General features: G+C 45.0%; 1 protein-coding gene across 10 annotated transcripts in view; it reads right to left on the bottom strand.

The window, feature by feature from the left end:
* Positions 1-1237: 1237 nt before the first annotated feature.
* Positions 1238-24736, bottom strand: part of LOC137165623 (protocadherin gamma-C5-like) — a 336971-nt gene continuing 313472 nt past the window's right edge. For all 10 annotated transcript variants that reach the window (XM_067566936.1, XM_067566937.1, XM_067566938.1 and 7 more), the window contains exons 3-4: positions 13636-13724; positions 1238-4086 (exon numbers count right to left, since the gene is read on the bottom strand). In XM_067566936.1, coding sequence (XP_067423037.1) covers positions 3860-4086; positions 13636-13724 — 316 coding nt within the window. In that variant the 3' untranslated portion in view covers positions 1238-3859. The remainder of the gene's footprint in view (positions 4087-13635; positions 13725-24736) is intronic.

Below are 24736 nucleotides of genomic sequence, written 5' to 3'. Positions count from 1 at the left end.
GCCCTATCAGGCATTTCAGTCATCTGTCCAGAGGATGAAAATATCATCGATGGGCTGGGCCCTATCACAGATGATGGAGGGGGGAGAAATGCATCCTTGTCAGTGATGGGCAAGGGGCAGCACTGAGCCCTGTCAGAAATGGGGGAGGAGGAGAGAAAAGCACCCTATGACTGATGCTGGAGATGCAGGTGGGGCCCTGTCAGTGATGGGGGTGGTGGGCAGAGGATGCTTTCATTGATGGTTATGGGGAGGAGGGAGAACAACCCTATGCAGGATGGGGGATGCTGACCCGTCAGAGATGGGGGAGGGTGAGTGCTGGGCCTTTCATTACCAGGGGAGGGGAGTGCTGAGCACTCGCAGTGTTGGGGGAGGGGGAGAACAGCACTCTGTCAGTGATGGAGGGTTCTGGACCCTGTCACTGATGGGGGGGGAAGAACATGGGGTCCTGTTAGTGATGGGGGAGGGGAAGTGCTGAGCCCTGTCAGTGATGGGGGAAAGGGAGTGCTGGGGGATCACTGGGTGCTGTCAGTGACAGAGGAGTGGTGGTGGGGCAGCACTGGGCCCTTTCACTGCTGGTGGTAGAGGTGATGGGTAGCAATGAATGCTGTCACGGATGGCTGTGGAGTTGGTGGGGGAGCATTGGGCCCTGTCAGAATGACTGGAGAGGTGGGGACAGAAACAGGGATATTTCTCTTCTAGTATTTCATTTCCCAGTCCATAAGCAATTGACATAATGAGCAAGAATAACATAAGCAATTGCCCATCTGTGGAACGTATGTGTACCCAACCAGTGGGCCCATGCTCCAGCTCAGTGGCATGCTCTCTTTTCTCCACAAGCCTGCAGAGGCCTCTGTGTGGACTCTGCTACCCAACCCCAAACCTGCAGGTCAAACGGGAATGAATGTATGCAGATTGAATTTGCAGTACCTAGAATGTGGTTACTCCCTGCACTCCACGGATCCCCCTCAGGGGCTGACTGCATTCCCCATAGCCATGCTTTGCCAGGGGCCATAGGGTCCAAGAGGCCAAGCACCAGTTCCCAAGGGATAATTCAGTTTTCACTCCATTACGCAAGAATAATTCCTGGAGCATCAAGCTCCGAAACACTTTCTGTAGGTTGAATGATAATTTACCAAATACCCATACTATTTGCCTCAGTCTGCAGCTTCTGGACACACAGCAGTCAAATAGAAAAACATGCAGGCAGGCAGACTCTCAGGAACAACTTTACAATCAGTTCAGAAGAAACCATTTTATTATTTTTTTCCCAAAGAAAAAAAGCAATATAAATATTAGAGTATAAAACTTGCGTGTAACACATTGACATTGGTCTATATGGATATAAGGAGGATATAAGCATTTATATAATATATAAGTATAATTCAATATTAGACACATTGAAAAGACAAGTGTGTTTTCATTTCACATACACTTAGAGCACAGACCACATGGAAAGAAGATAAAGAGAAATTGAAAATACTGATGTCCACAAGTTAGTTACTAAGATAAAATAACACACCACTAGTACAAAACACTCTCTACACTACCTCAGATTGCTGATTAAAAGGAAATATAAACACTACAATTCATCTACAATACTTCTAGAAGGGTCACATAATAACTACATTAGTTTGTATAAGCCTTACTAACTGTGTAAACTGTTTCTAGTGCAGCCACCGCACAGGGTGACTGGGAGCAGTACAAAAATCATACACAGACAAGTTCTTCCCATAGACAGGTCCTGTTTCTCTAGTCATAAGGAGATAGCAATTGGCTAGCGAGGCATCTATTAGTGCACAATGCTCTGGTGAATACTGCCAGAGGTGGAGCTGCTTCAAGACCAGGCAAGCATCTTGGCTGCTTGGAGAAAGTTTAACATGAGTGATCATAGAAGGCTGAATCTTCTCAGGTGAGTTATTCATTAGAAGTTAAAAAAATCCTGGCATTGTTATCCCTGTATCCTTACCCTTGTCTTCTCAGGTCTGTCCCACTTACTTTGATATGGGAAACCAGCCCAGTGTGAAGGGCATTCCCCTTTTCTAGATGAAAAGGGGCTTAAGGGTACAATACAATCTTTCTGACTGACTAGGTGCTTGTGGGGACCTGATGCCAAGCTAACTAGATGCTAAGGGTACACTGCATACTCTCTCTTTGCTGTGTTTGGACCAGCAGTGAGGAGGGTACATAGTTACAAAGGGCACATAGTGGAGAGACCCTACTTCTCGACGATTCTATTCTATCACTGTGGTAAAAATCCCAATACCAGTGGTACCAACAACAAAACAAAGTCTTCTTGTCCATATTTCTGATTAAATCCAGTGGATTTTGAGTCACATCTCATTGCTTGTATACAGTTAGAGTCTGGGCTGGAATGAGCAAGTGGTCCAGCAGTATCCTTCACTGTATCAGAATCCTACCTCTTAGTCACTTGACTGACCTGGGCCATTCTGTGAGCATCCCCAGAGCAGTTCTCAGGCTCACTGGCTTTATAGTCAGTGGCATGTGCTCAGCTCCAGTTCTTGTGTTCCATCAAATCAACTGTCAGTTACTGAGTATCCAGTTCTGAAGGCCAGTGAACTAAGGCTGCTGCTCTGCATAGATATGGAATGTGCAAATCTCATCACTGCTCTAGACCAGGGCAATGGCTCTTTATAACACATTGTGCCACTTATTACTGAAAGCCACTCCTAGATAGACACTACTTGGCCTGCACTGAGACTCACTTATCTGACAGTGTATTTACACCATGCTATACATGCATGCAATGATTTCTCTAGATCTGGTGGAGTTAGCGGTCCTACTGTAGATGTGAGGTGAGTATTTTGCATGCAGTTCAATGTGCAGAAATGTGAAGCATTCAGTCTCCATTCCGTACAAGCAGTTCAGAGCTAATTCTCTGATAATATCAGTCCTTGATATGGACTTAGCTATTTCACTGCTTTAAGGAGCTGCAGCTCCTTGTTCTCACAGCAGGGGACTTAGACTTTCTTAACTGTAATTCCAGGAAAACATTAACTGTACATATAAATATTTACTGCAAAGTATTGAGGAGATGAATTTTCTCTTTAGAGGCCTCTAAATCAATATGGACAGGTTTTGTATATTTCAATAATGCTAGTGGCATGCTCTGTACTTAGATCTTTTCCACTGCAGTTTGAATGCATTCCCTGTCTCTCAGACATCGTGATTTTTGTTTCATATTTCAGGCCATCATTGGTCATACACAAAAAATGTTTAAAATGCATCATAGCCTTATTTCCATGAGCTTGTGCAGTATAAACACTTATTTCTTTTAGAATAACAGGTACACAGGAACTGAAGCACTCCCTACCAACTTCGTAACTAGGAATCCATTTCAAGATTACTTAGGGTGAGATTTACTAATGGAAAGTTAAATATCAGAATTTGGAACATGGGTTCTAATCTGGGGAACTTTTTTTTTTTTTTTGAAAATGATCAAAGGTATATAAATAAAAAAAATCCATGTTAAAATTATTTACACTGGATGAAGCCAAGTACAAGCCTTGCGACTTTCTTGGACCATTCTGGAGCAAACCAAATCCAAAGACATTTTTAAAAGATTTTACATGCTTGCATATTAAATTACCCAAGTGATAGTATAAAATATTAGTTAGTATTCACAGGGCACTTGGTTTTTGTTTTGTTTTGTTTCCAATTATTTTTCATCATGAGAACTAACAGTAGGAGCCCTACTCCTAGCTCTGATGATGACATACATTCGTAATGGTTCCTACTTTTTCATCACAAAATTCACATTCATCCTCTATCCTAGGCTGTGATTTGGGGGAGTGCTGGAGGGGTCTGCCCTGTAGGTCTGAGTTGCTAATGGTCTGTCAATCTACTTCTTCTCCTTCTTCCCAGACTTCTTCTTGTTTCCACCTGAAGAGCCTGAGCTCTTCCCGTCTCGTTTACCTGAGGAGTTGGAGAGGGTGGCAGTGCTGCCCGGGATGTACACATTCTGTCTGTAGTCAGGGACGTGCTGCAGAGTGAACTGGGGGCCGTACCTGGTGCTGAGGCCCATAGTGCCGGCTCCTCCACCCAGAGTAGAGTTCCCATCAGCTGCTTCTGCACAGGGCACAGGAGGGAAGACCATTAATATCTACAAGAGTGAAATCTCAACTTATTATTAATTATTCCTATTACAGTAGAGCCTACAGGCCTCAACCAAGATTGAGGCCCTTTGTGCCATGTGTTCTACAGACACATAGTGAGAGACAGTCCCTGTCTCAAAGAGCTTGCAGTCTACATAGACAAGAAAGACAACGTCACACAGGGGTCAGTGGCAGAGTGAGGCACTGAATCCAGGACTCCTGAGTGCCAGTCCAGAGCCTTAATCACAAGTTCATCCTTAGATTGTGAAAAACTGTAGTGTTTCATAAGAGGATGAAGAGTAGATTAATATACCAAGAGGAGCAGATCTGTCCCAAGACTCTTGGCAGAAAGGTGGTGATTACAACATCAGAACAGAATGGAAACACAAACGAATTACTACTGATGAGCCACTACACTGGCAGTAAAATGAGTTTCTCTGGATAAACAGAGGTAACTTTCTAAACCAAAAATATCAGAGCCTTCTATTATCAGAGTAGTATGAGACCTGCTGTGGCGTGGGTCTCAGGGATAGAGCACAGAGGGCATAGGGGACAGCAGCAGCTCCAGTAGTGCATATCTAAGAATGGGGAGCAGGGCACAGGGCCAGGGAGGTGGGAAAGCAAAAGAACTCCTATCAACAGTTAAAATCCTTACTTCTCCCTCCTCAGAATATACCTCTAAAAAGAGCGGGGGCAGGTCAGTTTCTGAAGATGGAAGAGTTATTTGGTGCTCCCTGATTAAATGGGCAGTGCAATATATGATCATCCCAATCCTAGGCTAGTTCTTGAAAGTTTTTTTTCAGGACATGTTGCTATTAGTAATGGTGCTGTCATTTACATGTTCAGGACAGTGTACTAGGAAGATGATGGAAAGAAATCCTATGTGCTTATCTGATCTTATTGCTGATCTCTTAAGTCTGGAACTCCTACCATTTGCCAGTCTGGTAGTGGCACATAAGCATCTGCTGCATGGCTGCTCTAGCCCCATCACTACCTAGCCTCTAGGGGCTAACATAGTTGCACTCTACTCCCTGCCTGACAAATTCAGTACCTTTCATCTTGGTATCCATCTGCTGCTTAATATTCAAAACACTTCCCTTCCTCATCCAGAGAAACCTGAGCATTATAAATATATTTAAACCAACTACTCAAGCCATTACTAGTATGCTATTATACTATTAAGAAAATTCCACCACTGGGTAATGTCAGATCTAGCAGTTCTTTCTAACCACTTTAAGTCCTGACCCCAGTATTGTTGTAGGATGGGTCTAATTTAGGGAGTAAAATATATGGAGTAATAGGAAATTCCTATAATGCAACAGCACAAAGTGGTCCTGGGGAGCTGAGCATAATGTGATCAATATAGAAGCTGTGGTGCCTTTCATGGATCTGTGCCATAATTCTGAGCTGGGGAGCAGAGCATAGGAGGGAGGTAGATAAGTATAAGGATACCTGTAGTGCTGCAGGGAAAAAGAGCAAACAGAGATATCACAGGAGGAAAGCAGGGCATTCCTTTCATGCTGTAATGCTGACTTGATCTACAGAATAGAATGCAGAAGAGAGATGTGGGAAGTGGGAAAAAGGGGAAGAACCTCTGTAATGCAGGCTGTGGATCACAGAGCACAAAGACGACTTGGGCAAGCAGGGAATTCCTGCAATATTGCAAGGAGTGGCTAATTCACAGGAGTCACTATGCACGTGGACTCTGACGTTACCTACAAGAAGTGATCCAGGTCAGAAGATCTCAAAGAGTGGCCCATGGATTATCATTTGTTTGAGGAATCTTTTCCGATTAACCATGGAACATTCTGAGATCCAGGCACTGGGGGACTGGGTATTTAGGGGGAAAGCTTTTTCTAACATAGTAGTCTGCAGAAGGAAAGAGCTTGATAATCACTGGTGCTGATGATTCCAATGCTCCTATGCAGAAGAACTTTGTTAGCTCAAGAACACCTTGGAGCAGCGAAGCAATCTATACCCCTGTAATAGCCCCATCTTCACCCTATCTCAGGAATCACATGCACATACTATATCAGTTTTGGGGTGAGAAATTTTCTAGGGATAGAATCAGCACAGCCACACCACTTCCCTGACTCTCTCCTGATTATTGCTGAGGTCATTTGGTTAATAGCAGGTGTACAGCATCAACCAGCCCAGTATGTATTAGGTGCCTTATGCTTAAATAAATCATGCATGGGAACTACCTGAATAGCTATTGATCTTGCATTCAATGGCACAGATCTGATCTGGCGACTAGAGATCAGTGGGGGATGATAGAGCAAGACTGAGCACTATACAATTGTCCTGACAAGAATTTTACCCTCACTGTTTTCTCTTCTTCTTTAATCTTTCTTTCAAATTATATTTTTAACCTTCTTTAATTTAAAATACTTGCCTTGTTTTTTGTTTTTAAATATGCAAATAAGCTAGTAGGAAAATATGTTCTGCTATTGGAGAAGATCAATTGGTGATGGAGACCTTAGTGCTAGCACCCAGCCAGCTCCCACTTGGGGATCCCCTACTCCCTTGTAACATTGTACCATAACAATAGGACATGCTTGCACTGAACCTAATAGAGTCGCATTTGTTGCTTCTAAACAATAGGTTTTCTTCTTGATTTTTAGCAGTAAAAGGAGATGTCAGAGGAACACAGTCCAATGGCCCAAGGGCCAGTGCACAAGAACTGCTAGTGAAAAATGCACTGCAGGGAAATGCGATTTTGGACTCTGGTGTGAAATCCGTCAGGCTCTCCTGTGGTTTATGATACCTCCTGATTTCCCAGTTGGACTCTATAGTTTTGGGATACTTGGCTACTTTTCTTTTTAGAACTGATTCCTGCAATTGGGTAGGATTACTTTTAAGAGTCTGTAGAGGGGCAGGAGGCATATACATTTTAATTATATTTATTGCTAATCCACAAAGCTAACTATTTATTTCTTGGTTTTATTGTTCACCCCATGGAGTGTGTTCAGACATCTACCTTCTCATCATTTTAAATGTACTCAGAGACCTGTATCTGTTAATCTCAGCAACAATTAATACACCAGTTCATTAACACATCCTTCAGGGTGTTTCAAAGTGTTCATGGGTAAACTAAACACTTCAGAGACATTCTCAGATTTGACTGCAAATGAGAGAACAGCTTGTGGTTCTATTCTTATTTCATTCAACAGTGCAGGTGGGGGTAGGGAATTTTCTCTGTGCTGATCTACTTCTTCATTTCAGATGGAGACAAACTGGCTGGCGGCGGACAGAGAGGGGGAGCTTTGCAGCTTTAAGAATGTGTTTACGGTACCACTTTAAATAGAGCATTCACTGTGGACTCAGCAATCTGTCTCCTCAGTCATCATATCACTGCTAGTGGCCTATCAATCCACTTCTGTGTCATAATGTTACTAAGAGAAGCCATCCCAGCTGCATTTTGAAAGTGTAAAGTACTGCAGGCCTGGTGGAATGAGGAGAAGGGGGAGGGGCTGTAAAATCAGTATGCAGAACAGCTTTTCTAAATGAAATAAACATCAGGAGCCAGCATGGTTTCCAGTGAGGAAAGTATCTGTGACGTTCACAGGCTGCCAGATGAGCCAGTTTGCCCAGTCTAAGAATCACCAGTGAGCTCAATGTGCTGTTTCTAGGTAACACTAAATTACTGTGGAACAGCAAGAGAACGGATATGGATCATTCAGCACTAAGCTGCTTTTCTGCAATAAGGGAGTTTCAACTCCTGTTGACTGGTAACGAGTCTTATTCAGTGTTTATCAATACCAATTCAAGCCTGTGCAGGTCTGAATAACTTCCTATAGACACATACATATTAGGCTGTCTAAATAGCTTCATATTCCCTGACACTCTTTTAAGGTAACCTCCCATTATACTGCCACTTATGGTAAATGGTCTCAAATTGTAAATTGTCTTATGGTCAAAGTGATCTGAGGAAAATAAATTAAATTATCCAGGATCTTAGATTAGACAAAAATAACCAACTCATGTCTCTGTTTCTCTTACAAACTGAGCTCAATTCTGGCTAAGACAACACGCTTTAGGGGGATTATCACTTGAGCACTTGACACTGTGGCTGCTGTTGCGGCTTCCAGTGAACCCAATATAGAGATCTTTATTTAACAGTGTATATAGTACAGCTTAGAAAGCCAGGCCTTGGCTTGTGGACAGGTGGGGTCTGAAAATCCAGGCAGGACCATCCTGGCCTTATTTCACTCACTTCTACCACGACAACCAAAGCAGATTTTTCTTCTTCTACACATTGGATTGTATCAATTTAGATTATATCTAAAGTATTTTAAAAGGAGAGTCGCTAGAATTAGATGCCATCAAGTATCTAACCTTTAGTCCAAGGGTTCTCAAACTGGGGGTCATGACCCCTCAGGGGGTTGCGAGGTTATTATGGGGGGGTTGCGAGCTGCTCCCACGCACGCTGGTAAGGGTGGCATGGCATAGGGGGTTATCCCTTTTTGGGGGGTGGTCATCACAGCCTGAAGTATTTTCCAAAGGGGTCCCAGCAAAAAAAGTTTGAGAACCCCTGCTTTAAGAATGATCTGCAAAAGGGCAAATCTCTTCAGACTCTTAGAAGCCCTGACTTTTCAAACTGCCGAAGAACTTGAGGCCCTTTGAAGTGGGTGTGTAAATAGAAGCATTTCCACTGGCAAGCAAAGCTCAGTCCATATGGAGGTGTCACAGCACCAGGAGTCAGAGACTGATGGTTGGATTAGTTTTTCCCTCCCTGCCCTCACCCCAACCTAAACTTCCATATGCTGGAGAGAGAGAAAAGTACAAAAAGAAGGGATGAAATCTCTGAAGTGCTGTTGTTGTCAGAAAAGAAAAAATGGCACCTTCTTCCTCAACGGTGAGTTAGATCTCTAGTCTTTCCTGACAGCAGGTGCATGTTTATACCCTTCCTTCTGGTTAGCCCTGAAGAGCCCACACCACTGGGGAGAGGGTACTGGAGGCTAGTCTGCCTCACCATCATAAGTAGAATTGGAGATGTGGTGCTCCCGTTATGTGTCACTGATTAACAGAACGGATGTGATCAAAAGGCTACTGTACGCGGATTTGTTGATCTCCCAGTATGATTGGCAAAGTGGCCAAATGAAAGAAGAAGCAGCAACAGCATTGTTACTGAACTTAACTGAGTTCCAACTGATGAAACTTCGGACAGGATTGCTACCTGCCCCAGGGAGAAACCTATGAAAAGGGAGCAGAGGGGAAGGAGAATTCCAGGAGAGAGAGGATTTTGGGAGCTGTAGAGTTTGCAGAGAATGAGGTCTTCCAACCGTGAAGTCCTGAGGATTCATGGGGAAGGCAATCCAGAACCATAAAGACAGGAGCCATGCTACAGGGATAGCTTCACCTTTGCATAGCTGCACTAGAATGACTTCACCCCTGGGAGAAGTCCTACTGCTATTGACTGCGTCCCCTGCAGCTGTTCACTGGCAGCCTTGAATGGGACCCAGAGGGATTCAGCAGTGCCACTGCTAACTGTATTAACTCCCAAATAGACTGGATCTGCAGGGCATGGTGCTGGAAAGCACAGCCAGTCTCCTGCTCTGTCTCCTCACACTCAGTGGAGGGGCATCTGTGATATCCCAGGCTGAGGCAGGGGAAATGGTGCAGCAAAGGTATTACTGTCCCCCTTCTGGCTTGAATGTGAGTGGCTCTTATGTGGGCACACAGGCATAGAGGGGTGCAAGAAGCCTTCCCCCCACATTGATCTCCACCCAGCACAGCACTTAAGCATATGAGGAGTGATTCTGAAGTCATGAGACTACTAATGTGTTTAAAGATAAGCACATGCTTGTGCATTGTGCTGATCTGGACCAATGTGGTGGCTGTGCAAGAGCCTCCCACAAGAGCAGTCCTGGTCTCTCTGCACTCTGGTGAGAATAGAATCTTCTAACTTCTGTTCCCCATCCTCTTGCAGCAAGACACAGAAAATGCAGCTGGGAGTATTGGGGAGGAGACAATCACAGCCCTCTGCCTAATTCCCATTCTGCAGAGTGGAGCAGGCTCAGCAGGGAAAACAATCTGCCATAGTCTAATGGATGGAAGATTAGGGAAAGTGTGGGCCCCTTACAGAATGGGGGAGGCAACCTAGTGACAGAGGATGTGGAGAAAGCTGAGGTACTCAATACCTTTTTCGTCTCTATCTTCACAGACAAAGTCAGCTCCCAGACTACTGAACTGGGCTGCACACAGAATGGGGAGGAGATGAGCAGCCCTCAGTGCTAAAGGAACAAGTTCAGGACTATTTAGAAAGACTGGACATACACAAGTCCATGGGGCCAGATGCAATGCATCTGAGGGTGCTGAGGGAGTTGGCTGATGTGATTTCAGAGCCATTGGGTATTATCTTTGAAAGATCGTGGCAATTGGAGGAAGTCCCTGATGATTGGAAAAAGGCAAATATAGTGCCCATTTTCAAGAAAAGGAAGAAAGAGGATCCAGGGAACTACAGACAGCCTCACCTCAATCCCTGGAGAAATCATGGAGCAGGTCCTCAAGGAATCCATTTAAGGCATTTGGAAGAGAGGAAGGTGATAAGGAAAAGTCAACATGGATTCACCAAGGGCAAATCATGCCTGACCAACCTGATTGCCTTCTATGAGGAGGTGACTGGCTCTGTGGATGTGGGGAAAGCGGTGGACATGATGTACCTTGACTTTAGCAAAGCTTTTGATATGGTCTCCCATAGTATTCTTATCAGCAAGTTAAAGAAGTATAGGTTGGATGAATGGACTATAAAATGGATAGAGAGCTGGCTAGATCATTGCGCTCAACGGGTAGTGATCAATGGCTCCATGTCTAGCTGGCAGCCGGTCACAAGCGCAGTGCCTCAGGGGTCGGTCCTGGGGCTGGTTTTGTTCAACATCTTCATTAATGACATGGAGGATGGGGTAGATTGTACCCTCAGCAAGTTTGCAGATGACACTAAGCTAAGGGGAGTGGTAGATATCCTGGAAGGTAGGGATAGGATACAGATTGACCTAGACAAATTGGAGGATTGGGCCAAAAGAAATCTGATGAGGTTCAACAAGGACAAGTGCAGAGTCCTGCACTTAGGACAGAAGAATCCCATGCACATCTCCAGACTGGGGACCGACGGGCTAGACAGCAGTTCTGCAGAAAAGGACCTGGGGGGTTACAGTGGATAAGAAGCTGGATATGAGTCAGCAGTGTGCCCTGGTTGCCAAGAAGGCTAATAGCGTATTGGGCTGCATTAGCAGAAGCATTGCCAGCAGATTGAGGGAAGTGATTATTCCCCTCTATTCGGCATTGGTGAGGCCACATTTGGAGTATTGTGTCCAGATTTGGGCCCCCCACTACAAAAAGGATGTGGACAAGTTGGAGAGAGTCCAGAGGAAGGCAACAAAAATGATTAGGGGGATAGAGCACAAGACTTATGAGGAGAGGCTGAGGGAACTAGGCTTGTTCAGTCTGCAGAAGAGAAGAATGGGGCGGGAGGGGATGTGATAGCAGCCTTTAACTACCTGAAAGGGGATTCCAGGGAGGATGGAGCTAGATTGTTCTCAATGGCAGTAAATGAGAGAACAAGGAACAATGGTCTCAAGTTGCAGTGGGGGAGGTCTACGTTGAATATTAGGAAAAAGTTTTTCACTAGGAGGGTGGTGAAGCACTGGAATGGGTTACCTAGGGAGGTGGTGGAATCTCCATCTTTAGAGGTTTTTAAGCTGTGGCTTGAAAAAGCCCTGGCTGAGATGATTTAGCTGAGGTTAGTCCTGTTTTGAGCAGGGGTTTGGACTAGATGACCTCCTGAGGTCCCTTCCAACCCTAATCTTCTATGATTCTATGGAACAGATTTCACACATCCCCAGGAGCACAGAAAAAACCCTAGAGAGGACATCACATCAATGCAGGGCATCACCAGTCAAGGCAGTGGCAAAAAATGCCATGAACTAGTTTACCATGTAGTTAGGGGGAGTTTTGGGAGTTTTGCCAGAGTAAGGTCCCTTCCTCATAGGTAAGTGAAAACTGATGCACAATCTAGAAAGAACCTATTTGGCTTTTAGATCCCAGGGATTGCAGGGCAGGCAATTAGAAAAATAATCATTTCATTTGTAAAGTGAGGACATTTTAGTTGGAGTCACAGATAAACGGTAAACATAGGGCCCCACCTCCAAGGATATTTTTACAGTGTGGAACCACATTTTCACATTGTTTCCTTTCTTTAAAATATATATGAGTTGGCTGTGGCAGCTGTTTGCCTGGGCTGTTCAGTGTCTGCAGAGAGGCTTTCAGGGTGACAAAGTTCAGGCTAAAGCTGCTCTCTAAAGAAGAAATACCAGTTTGAAATACCCAGCCCCAGACTTTTTTCTGCCAAGAGCAGAGAGAAAACATCCTAAGCATTTTTCTCAGTGTGTTATGGCTATGCTGTTTGTTCTATCTTTAACATTTAGAGGGAACAGACTTGAAGGTATTTATAAACAAACGCTTTATACAAAACAGCTAGCCTCTTTATCTTGAATTCTGCATTCAAATAACTTGCCTATTATGATTCATTAACAAAAGTGCACCCGGATCACAGAGCTACAAACACTCTTCTATATTTCCTGTCACTCACACATAATAATAGAAGTTAAATGTAAAAAAAAAAAAAAAAAAAACCACACACACACAAAACCACACACAACCCACAATCAGAATAATTGCAAAGAAAATATTTTCAAGCTGTTGAGGCAGATACTCAGTTATGCCTCAGCCCTCTCTTTCTCTGTCAGCACTAAAATGTATTTGCATTTTGCTACCAAAAATGAACTAGCAGCTAGAATAATTCTTGTATGTGTGGGTACAACCTGGTCATGAAATATCTGCTAACTAATATTTGGGATCACAATTTTTCATGGGTGCAAAATTGCTGCTATAAAAAAGGAGTTACCTTGTTTAAAAATCTGACTCTTTGATCAAAAAACAAAAACATCTCTCTTTTCTGCAACTAACACAGGTTATTCCTTCCCTGATATATAGGAATGGGGTAGGGGATAGAGGGACTAGATAAGCCTCTGGTCTGATCGAGCACAACAAATCCTATGTTCCCAATACTGTTTCCATGTCCAGCTTCTATTCACAACCAAATCCAAACAAGATATTGGACTTTCTATACAACTACACATACATATTTTTTTAAAAGAATGAGACACCCCAAATACAGGCTCTTCTATACCATATCATCATTTTGTAAGCCAAATGCCACTCTCTCAAGAATGTGGATGCTACAGATTTTCAGCCTTTACCCTCCTGCCTTACTACACAACTGAATTACTATCTCACACCAACCACAAGTTAATCATTCCCCATTCATCTCTCTTTTGCATGGTAATACATGTGCTAACAGTATTCGAATGGTATTTGCTTAAGAAGTACTTTAGGAAGCCCTGTCATCCTTGTCAGTTGCTTTGAACCACTGGTAATACAAAAACCCTATCTAATTACATGCATTTTAAATGTTTGTTTCATTACAAATGATGCAATTATCTTGTGATTAAAGAAAACTGACCATTTGCTGATGCCAGGATCATGGCTTGAAGCATTTCTGTGTCAAACTGGTTGTTTGGCCAAGCTCCACCTTCTTCTCCATTCTGAGAGCTAAGAAAAAGAAAATAAAAACAGAGTTACCAAAGGCCCAGCAGAGAAGGTGGGATTCTGTTAGATATTTTTATAGAGATACAAGGCTCTGTATAAAAAGTTAATGCTATTGATTCTTATAAGATCACCCATTCATGGAATACTCTAGAGATAACATTTTCCAAGGTCTGTATCTCGGTTTTAAAGAGCAGTGGTCAGTAAAGACCTGATTTTACAGGTATTTAGGTGCCTAAAGATGTAGCTAGCTGCTTAGTGGATTTTTCAGTAGGGCCTGGATCCACAAAGGAACTTAGGTGTTGCCATGCTCAGCTTCACCACACCTAACTTTTAGGTGCCTAGAAAATAACTTGAACAACTCTGTGAACCACAAAGTCTGATTTAGGCAACTACACAGTGAATGGAGAGAGATAGGCAACTTAGAATGAGATCCACAAGAGAGGTCACATTAAGCCCTGGTCTATGCAACCCATTTATGTTGGTATAACTACATTTCTCAGGGCATGGGAGTGCTCTGCTGGTGACATAGGTAGCATCTTCATTGAGTGCTATAATAGCACAGCTGTGCTGCAGCAGCCTATAAATGCAGACAAGCCCTAAACTGGGAGCTACTCAAACTAGTCAATGGGAGACGCTGAAGGGAGGGCTGTGTGCTAAGCCCCACCCCTTTAGCAGAGACAGGTGCCTAGGGCAGGCTGCAGGGAGGCACCTGTCTCTGCTAGCTATACACAAACCCAGGGAAGATTGACATGCCTTCTCTTAACTGTCATGTGGGGCCGGATCAAGGGCCGCTTAACTCCACACACAGCAGTGGTGGGGGGGAGGGTGGGTGTGGAAGGGGCAGCTTTCCCTTATAACATGTAGCTTGGTGGCTAGGGTACTTCCCCTGGATGTGGGAGACCACCAGTGTGAATCCCCTCTCTACCTGATAAGGAGAAGGGACATGAAGAGGGATCTGTACACTTTCAGGTGAATGCTCTGACCAATGGACCCCAGAGTGAATCTCCTTCTTTCTCTGGCCCACTTAATATTTAATTATAGTGGAACAACTTCAGCAGGAGAGACTGAGAAGAGCCAAATGAGAATATCGTATAATTCCAGCACTCACCTGAGAGGTAGCAGATGTCTGGTCAAATCCCTATTGCTTATCACTAAACCAGTGGTCTTCCTTCCTTCCCCCCGGTGAGTACTCTAACTACTGGGCTAAGGGTCACAAGGGAGGTCCTGCTATCTCCCCCTGGCAATTTCGTGTGGATTTAGGCAGCTTCTCAGCACACCCCTGTCAGATCAGACCCTGCAGATGGGTTAGGTGGAGGGGAATCTGTACTGGGGTTTCGGTGGGAAACAGGCATCTGGATGTCCAGAGTGAGACAGAACTGTGCAGGCTGAAAGGCAGAAATATAGGTGCCTAGGGAACAATTACCACAAAAATTTAGGCATTGAGTGAGGTTAGGCGCTTACAAGATTAGGTGGCAGCTGAGCAGGTGTTTTGTGGCTCTCAGTGCCACCAAAAAATTGTACTAGGTGTCTAAGTCTGGGAGTTAGGTGTCTAAGTGCCTTTATGAATCCAGGCCTAGGTGCCTAACTCCCATGGCACCTCCTTGGCACCTATCTGCATCTTTAAGTGCCTAAATGCCTTAAAAAAATTAGCCCTATAGCCCCAATCCTGAAAATGTGTCCAGGTAAGTGAAGAAACTCACATATGCAAGAGTCTTTGCAAGATTGGGCCCTGCATTCCCATCTGAAGGCTATGTAAGGTGAAGGCCTTTAGGTGATTTCAGGTAAGTTACACTGTATAACCCCATTCGTGATGAGGTTTCAGATGATACCTAAAGGTTTGGTGGTGTTTCCCAAATGACAGGCCCTCACCAACCAGTAGGTTGTGGGAAGGTTGTAGATGGTTTGCCGTGTCTAGGGCTGGATTAAACCATTGCTGGGTCTTGGCCTAGGCAAATATACACTTCTCCTGGCCTGATGGGGAGCGAAGGCCCAGGGATGGAGGGAGAGGCTGCTGGGCGAAACCTGAATGGCGTTGATATCCCATGTGCCAGGTTGCAATGCCCAGAATGGAAAGCCAGGCCCAGCCTGTTGCAGCTGTGGGGTAAGCGCACGTCGGGCTCACTCTTCCTCTGTCCCCTGCTGCCCTGAGGCCTCCCCTCCACACCAGACCAGGATTAAGCTTGCAGTATCCGGATGGAGGTATATAAAGGTGGATCACCAAAAAAAAAAAAAAAAAAAGGCAAAATGCAGTTGATGGGTCACCTTAGTGAAGTTTGGGAACCATTTGCCCATAGATTAACAGGGTTTTGGATCAAGTGGGGGGAGCCAGCTGACCAATGCTGAAAAAGTATATGTTCTGGGTTCACAAGCCCAGAGCAGAGGGGAGTTATATCACCCAGTAGCTCTGCAGAACCTGAGAGGCAGGGGAGAAAATAGTATGTTACCATTACCTTCCTACAGCCATAGGGCAGGAAAATAAGAGGGGTGCTAAAGGAGGAGAGCCAGCATTTAGTCTGGTCACCAAACCCCAGGGCTCAATGAAGGCTGATGGGTGGCTTGTTAGCACTACAGACCACTCAGAAAGCTTTCAAAGTCTCAGAGGATACAACTGAACTTCAATTAACCAGGAGTTTTGGTTAAATGAGGTTGCAATCTATATTCTTATGTACAGCATAACATATTTCTCAGTGTCGTTTGCCAGATGGCCGGCAGCTGTGTTTAACACTGTTTGCTCATTGACTTGCAATCATATTCCCCTCCCCCCCCAAGGGGTTCAGTTAAATAGTCCTAGTGCCCCAAGATCTGCTTCATATTAAATTTTTAGTTGGTGATGTTATTATTTATTTATTTTAGGGTAAGTACCTTTAGGCCCTAACCAACATCAAGGTCTCATTACGCTAGTCTGTGTACAAACATATAGCAACAAACAGACCCTGTCTCAAAGACATCAGAGTCTAAATAAACAGCACGGACAAAGGATTATTATCCCCGTTTTACAGAGGGGACATTGAGGAAGAGAGAGCCTACAGGCCTGTAGGGTTTAGGTGCCTAGGTTCTTTTGAAAATCCCACTAGGAACTTCTCTGCATCTTTAGACACCTAAATTCCTTTGAAAAATCTGGCCCTAAGTGACTTGCCCAGGGTCACACAGAAAGCCTGTGTCACAGCCAGGAGTTGAACCACAGTCTGCTGAGTTCAAGTCCAATGCCTTAACCATGACACCATCTTCCCCTTCCATTTTCTATATTACTCCACTAATATCCAGGACTGGATTGGCCATTGCAAACTATCAGAAGATAGACAGGGCTCATTTGCAGCATGCAAATTATTGTGTAATTTTCAGAGGAAAACCTAGTAGGAGATAAGTCCAGGGACATTGCTTTTACAATACGTGCTGTCTCGTGAAATCTAGGATATCCCAAAAGCTGGTTAACCACATCAATCTACTGACTACGTGATGATGTAGTCTGTGTAAAGCAAGCCACAAGTGAGTTATGCAGGCACCCCAAATTGTTACTATTGTTACAGTAGCACAGAGAGGCTCCAGTCAAGATTAGAACCCCCTCGTGCTGGATACTGTACAGATACTTGGTAGGAGGCAATCCCTGCCTAAGAGAGTTCACAATCTGTAAATTCAAAGGGCAAGGGAACAAGCAGAGCTGGGAAGAGAATCCAAGTCTCCTGACTGCTAGTTCATTGCCTTAGTCCATGTTGCCTCTTCAAATAAGTGCTGATAAAATTTTATCCCAGGTGCTCTGTGTATGTCACATATTTGACAGAACAGCTATTGCTTTAGAGAGTTTCAAAACCTGTGACTGAACTATATTTTGTATTTCTCCACATGGAGTCGGGTGCCATTGTTACTCAGAGTCCAGCCAGCTGTGGTGATATGCCTGAAATACATTGATGATATTTTCATCGTCTGGACAGATAACTGAAATGCCTGACAGGGCTCAGTGTTGCCTTCCTCCATCACTGGCGCAGTGCTTTTCTCCCCCTTCCATGTCATTATCCTTTTCAGCTTCTGCCCCGCTGCCCTGGGACAGCAGGGCAAGAGCAACCAGTTTCTGGGGGCTGTGGGGACTGGAGCTCTCAGCTGTCACAGACAGAAGGAGGCCCAGGGGTGGGGGTGGGGACAAGAGGGGCAGCAGCTCTCAGTTGTGATGGGGACCTCCAGCTCTCAAACATGGTGGGCTGCATGGGCCCCACTGCTGTCTGCCAGAGCAAGAGATGGGGATCTGGGCAGCGCGGGCAGTGGCTCCAAGCCACCACAGGTGGCAGGAATTCGTGCTGCTGTCCTCTAGGACAGGCAGTGGGACCCTGGCTTTGAGCCACTGCCAGAGGCAGAGATCCTGTGGCTCTGAGCTGTGGGAAGCCAGGGAACCTCGGAGCTCCAGGGTCCCTCCACCACCTGTGATGACTTGGAGCTCTCAGCCGCTGTGGGGAGCCCCACAGCTCCCAGCCACCGCAAACAGCAGGAAAACCATGTTGCCCCCAGCTATGGCAGCAGGGAAAATTCTGCTGCCCTGAGCCACCGCGGGGGAACTCTGGAGCCCCAAGATGGTGTGGGCCGTGGGCCGGGGGGGGGGGGGACCTACGGTGACTCTGAGCTCTGGGGTCTCTCCACCGCCTGTGGTAGCTGACGGCAGGGGACCCCACAGTGCTGAGCCAGCACTGGGGGATTCCAGAGCCCCAAGCCAGTGCAGGCAGTGGGCTCCACAGCTCCGAGCTGTGGGCAGCTGGGAGACATCAGAGCCCTGGGGTTCCTCTGCCGCCCTTGGCAGCTCTGAGCTCACCGCAGGGACCCCAGCCAGCTCCCAGCCGTGGCAGGGAAACCCCACTGCCCCCAGCTGTAGAGGGTGGCTGGTGAACCCCGCAGTCCCCAAGCAGCCAGCCTCTGTACTTCCCTCGACTCCCAGCCACTGTGCCCCCTCCTTTCCCCTGGGCATCTCCCAGTTGCTGCCTGATATTTTTAGTAGAAGTTATAGACAGGTCATGGTCTTCCATGAATTTTTGTGTATTGCCTGTGACCTGTCCATGACTTTTACTAAAAATAACCGTGATAAAATCTTATGCTTCGCAATGATTAACATCTCCGCCCCCAAAACACCTTTCAAGATCCATGGATCCTACACATGCCCATCACAACATGTGAAGTGCTGCATCCGGTGCACTGAATGCCCCAATAGCAACAATGTGAGTGAAGCCAGACAATTAGTATGTTCTTAAATGAACTCAAACAGCAAAATGATAAAAGACAAAAACAGCACATCACCTGTGGGTGAACATGTTTTACAAAGCCATCACTCCATATCTGGGCTACCCGTCCTCATCATCAAAGGACACCTGCACAAGGCTTTCAAAAGATGAGCCTGGGAACTTAAATTCAGAACTTTCCTAGACACTAAAAATCATGGACTGAACAGAGACCTTGGATTTCTGGCTTATTACAACAAGCTGTAACCCATTAACAACCCCCTCCCCTCAGCTGCTTTCCCTCCCCCTTTCCTCCCTATTACTGGAAGGGTATTAATGGGCCACTTCATTATGAATGGTCCCTTAAAATATGTATTAAATCCTTCTGCTAAACAATCTAGTACACCTGAAGAAGAGCTCTGTGTATGCTCAAAAGCTTGTCTCTCTCACCAACAGAAGTTGGTCCAATAAAAGATATTCCCTCCCCCATCTTGTCTCTCTAATATCACAAAGGAACTCTATGGAAGGGGCAGGGATAGATTTCAATTCTCCAGGCTTCGTTCAATTGCCTGAACCATGAGACTATCCTTTCTCTTCTTGCAATCTCTTACACAGCTTCTGATTTCTGCAACAAATGAGGCAAGGGTCCTACAGACAACAGTCTCCTTCAGTACACAATCCCGAGGCATTCCCAGAACACGCCGTTCTAGGTTCTGGAGGGGGAGATCTCCAATGGTCACAGACCCTTCCACCCTCCCCAACATCTGGCCCCTTCTGCCTTGTCTCCTCAGTTTGTCCTTGGCCTAGTCCTGTTGCTTCCCCACTTGGGCTCCAAGCCCAGTCTTCCTCCCCTCTCACTGACTTCTCATCCTTTGCCTTGTTTCCTGGCCCAGCCAGTCCCATTCTCTGCCTTGGGGCTCCCCCTCCGAGTCCCTGTCTTTCCCCACCCCAGCTCCTAGTCCCCACTTGGGCTCCAAGTCCCAGTCTCTGCCCCAGGGTTCTTGTCCAGTCAGTCTCAGCTCCCCCTAATTCTAGCTCCTCATCTGATCTGTCTCACCACTTGCTCTGAGTTGCCTCCCCATAACTGGTTCCTCAAGTCCCAGTCCTCCCCTCCCAGCTCCTTGGCCATCTCTGTCTCTCCCCTTCTCCACTGGTTCCACAGTCCCCAGTCACTCCCGCCCAGGTCCCAGTTTCTCTCTCTCCCCCCAGCTGCCAGCTCCAAGTCCCAGTTCTCCTCCACCCAATCCCCCAGGCTGCTTGTCCCATTCTACTCCCCACCCCATCCCAGGACCAGCTCTTGTCCCTCTGCATTTAAGTCAGGTGGTTCCTCCTCCATACTGCTTGGGCACAGTGGGAGGGGAATTTAGTGCTCACAGAAAACAGTCCCTCTGTTCCAGTGCCTGGCCCCAAATTGGGCCCTGGAATCTGGGAAGAAAAATTGTAGGGAAAGTCCTGCTCCACCCTTGTCTCCTTGAATGGAGCATACTCAGTGCAGATAGGATCTCCAGAGAATGTAGCTGCCAAACTCTAACAAGTCTCAGCTGAAACATGTGAAATTCCATTTTCAGATGTTTATAACTTTGCCAAATTTGAGCAACAGGAGGGTCACCTCCTTACTAAATTTCAAGTCCCTGTTTCAGAGCATGGGGACCCTGGAGCTTCTGAAAATATTCTTGGTAGTTATCTTGGGAAAAACAACATATTTTCCACCAGTCTTGTTCTCAGAAATTGCTGCACCATTTTTGCTGCAACTTGCCATAGAAATTCAGCCTGAGGCAGACACCAAGCAGGAAGAGATCAGCCTGAATAGTTTAAATTGGGCAAACTGAGGAGCAACTAGAAACAGGGTCTTATAAGGGGAAAATCAGGCCACCTTAGCTATAGACAGCAATACCTGGATGGCCAATAATGTATATTGGTGATATCCATATGATTAATAAAATGTATTCCATGGTTCCATAATTCATCATGTCCCTTTGGCCACTCTTGCCACTAAGCCATGTGTGCTGGACTTTTTCTGACATTCCAAACCCTGGAGAAACTTCCAATGGTTGCCATTTAAAAAAAATAACCTGCCAGTTTCCATCTTTCTTCTCTAAATGAGGAATCCCCACTCACCCCAGCCCTCATCCACATAAAACACTCCTATAAACAAACTACCCTGGCTAGTGACCCAGAATGGGCAATATTCAGTACTAGACAAGTCACAAGTTTAAGATAGTGACCTTGCAGAGATAGTAATTAGACCTCTATAATGCTGTCAATGGGAGAGTTTCAGATTTCCAATGGGATACACAGCACTGAAAGGAGCTGAGATACTGAACTTCAATGTCAGCACAAAGGGCAGTCCCTTAGCATCCATCAACTGTCTGGCCAGTAATGGCAGGATGGGAAGGGTATAAATTTTTTATCAGCGTGAATTTGGGATTGTTACTGAGACACTGGCAGGCCAGATGCCTGCTCTTGCCCAGGTTGCAGACATTAGCTAAGAACTGACAACCTCATAGCTAAAAAGCAGACCAGGTCGCTTGTATGTTAGTTTTGCTCAAAATAGATATTAGTCTTATAAGAATGATTTTAGTGTTTAGACTCTACAAAAGGCTTGTGTGTTGCTTCATGCACTAATCTCACTTATAATATCTATGTCCCATGTTATAAGGTAATATTTAAGTGTTTGCTCTGTAACTGTAAAAGTGTTTTGCTCTGAAACTGCAAACCCCCAGAGTCAGGAGAGAAACTTTACCAAGTGTGAAATACTAGTTTGCCACAGGAGGTGGCATCTCCTGCACAACAAAAGAAGGCCCATAGACACCAGACAAACCATTGTGGAAGAGATGTTCACAAATTCATCCCATTATTTTGAGCTGGGGGGAAGGGAACAAAAATCCCTGACAAGAGGAAACTGCATCTTTTGGGCTGTTTGAACTCTGAAGGACCAGAGACTCTAAACTGAAATGATAGATCCCCAGGGCCTGCCTCCTGGGTCTGCCCTGAAAGACCCTTTGAGTTGACAGATCACCACAACTCTATCACTCTTAGGAGATGGTAACTCATTAGTGTGTCTATGTCTACACTGCTGGCTCCTTGGGGATTGATCCCAGAAGTGCTCTCCAATCGACACCATTAATCCACCTCCCCAAAAGGAATAAAGCTGCGTTGACCAGAGGGCATCTCCCATCGACGCAGTCCAGTGGAGATGCCACAGTATGGCAATGTAAGTAAGTCGATGGGAGATATGCAAGCTACATTATGTCACTTGTGTATCCTGTCGACTGCTGGTGGCAGTGTAGACCAGGCCTATGTTTGCTTGTTTTAACCTGTAAATAACCCTCTTATTCCTTTTTCCTAGTTAATAAACCTTGAGATAGTTTATTACAGGATTGGTTACAGGCATTGTTTTTGGTGTAAGATCTATGGTACCAGCTGATCTGGGGGGTAAATGACTGGTCTCTTGAGACTGGAAGCAACTTGAATGTGGTGTGATTTTTTGGTGTAAGTGACCATTTATCCCTAAATCCAGTTTGTCTAGGTAGCAAGATAGACTGGAGAGTCTAAGGGGACTGTCTGTGACTCCCTGGTGAGACTGTTATAGTGATGCAGGAGTTCACATTAATTACTGGCTTGGTGAAATCTAATTATAGATCATATCACCAACTTGGGACATCTGCCCTCTTTCTGACAGTCTGCCCTGAGATTGGTACTTATGGTCGTGAGTCCTCCAGACAGTGTGACACATGTCACAGGGCTTTAATTTTTAAAATATTACCCTCTCTATTGAGCATGTTGTCCAGTGTGCCAGTGCTGACCTGCTTTATGTTGCAGTGTGTAAAGACTGTGCCCTCCTCCGACATCTGCTTTCCTGCTCCCAGCATAAGAACTGCTTCACTGGCAGCACTCTGTGAGCACAACCCTGATCTCATCACAAACGCTTTATGCACTGAATCACATGTGCAGAGTACAGTACAGCAGCTGCTTCCATTATAACATATGCTCAGAGCACTACAGTGCTACTAGCACTGGGGGTATTTCATGGTAGTCCTCTGTACATGCAGTACTGTGGAAGCAGCTCCTATACTGGTACAGGGTTAGGAATTAGGTACTATATCTTTAAATAGTTTGTGGGCCTTCTAGTATCCTAACTGTATTCTGTGTGCTTCAGAAGCCACCAGAACCCTGCCAGAGCAGCAGTGTATGTAACTAGGCCTCCTATGTTCTCTGTAGTCAATAAACAGTTATCTGGACCCACTATGTCCATGTTGTTCCTTCATAACATGTTGGTTATGTAAAGAGCAGAAGACACAATGGCTGGGATGATGGCAGAAGACAATAGAGGGGGGGACATTGTCCAGAAAATGGCCACATGGACACTTTGCTGGGCAACGGAGGAGACAATATTAAAAAAATCAATACGTCCCCGTTTCAGCCCCTCAAACACATGATAAAGCAGTAACATTCATCCTAGAGGCTAAGCAGCCCCTTTAGGTTTAACAGGGGATCCAAAACCTCTTTGTGACTCTCCTAGGAAATGTCCCATATGATTATTATTAATTATTATTATTAATACTGAGCATCATTACACTAGATACTATCGCCACAGTCTGCATTATAGAGCATGGTGGGAGAGCACAGGCATGTATTTACAGTTGTTTCCAAACATTACGCAACATTTAATGGATTTTCAAATCTTTAGATGTTCTGTTGCCTGTGCAAAGTATGCGTGTATTTGTGTGTTTAATGTGCATACACAAGTAGCAGAAATGGCAAAGGACAAAAGAGACTAAGTCTCCTTTCCATTCTCCTGATCCTTGGGCTGGGCTGATTCCTGACATAAATAAGAGCAATCTGAAAGCTGCTTTATGCTATGAGTAGTGTGGGAGCCATCTGGGCTCAGTTCAGCTGGCTATTTGGGTGTTTTGCATAACAAAAGTGGTGCAAAGCAGACAGCATCAGTGAATTGGGCCCAAAGATTGTCAAAGCCCCTGTAATTCATAATTCAGTTGAAAAAAAGACTAGTCACATTAGACTTTCTGATAAGAACCTTCTGAGGCAGATGCTATCACTATCAATAAACATAACATGTCTCATATTCAAGTTTACAAAGACTGTTTTAAAAGACTTAAAATACTTTCACTTCAAATCAAAGGTTGGGGTCCTGATCTGGATCTAAATTTTCCCCAGTTTTCAAGGGTTACAATCAGGTGTGATGGTTTAGCTTCAATTATAAGAGAAGGGCGGAAGGTGAGAAGTCTATATTTTAATTTGTATGTGTCACCCTCTCTGACCTTTGCCCTCTAGTTCAGAGACACTGGGAGCTGGATGTTGAGCTCCAGGTCCTCTGTTCTTTCACCAGAAACCATCACCAATATATGTAACACATTTTAATGATCAAATTATTTACACATTACCAAACTATATTATTTTGTTTCTGATATTGCTGCACGATTAAGACATTTCTATAAAGCTCATCTTCTAGAATGTAATGGCCAAAATTCTGCTCGCTCTATTCTTTAACTGATATACACTATATATGGTTTATTCATTATTTTTATTACATTCAAAACCTACACTTCATTGTAACAGGCCAGCAGGAGTAGGGCAATCTCCTGAGCAGTTGCTACTGTCTATGAAACCCAGTCTGGAACTCTGTCCTTTCTGTCCCAGAAGTGCCACCCCCTACCCCTCCTCAGAAAGAACCCCTTGGTTTGCAGTTGCCCTCACTGGAACTGGGGATAAGTATAGCCTGAAGTTGTTATTGGTGTGTGTAATGTGAATTTTCACACATTTTGATTTTTGCAAAGAGAATGGATGAAAGGTAAAGCT

This window comes from Emydura macquarii, unplaced genomic scaffold, assembly GCF_026122565.2.
Source record: "Emydura macquarii macquarii isolate MOO-44397 ecotype Brisbane River unplaced genomic scaffold, CSIRO-AGI_Emac_v2 contig_2768, whole genome shotgun sequence".
Taxonomy (NCBI): domain Eukaryota; kingdom Metazoa; phylum Chordata; order Testudines; family Chelidae; genus Emydura; species Emydura macquarii.
The sequence above is the reverse complement of the archived record's forward strand: the minus strand, read 5'-3'. Positions and strand labels throughout refer to the sequence as shown.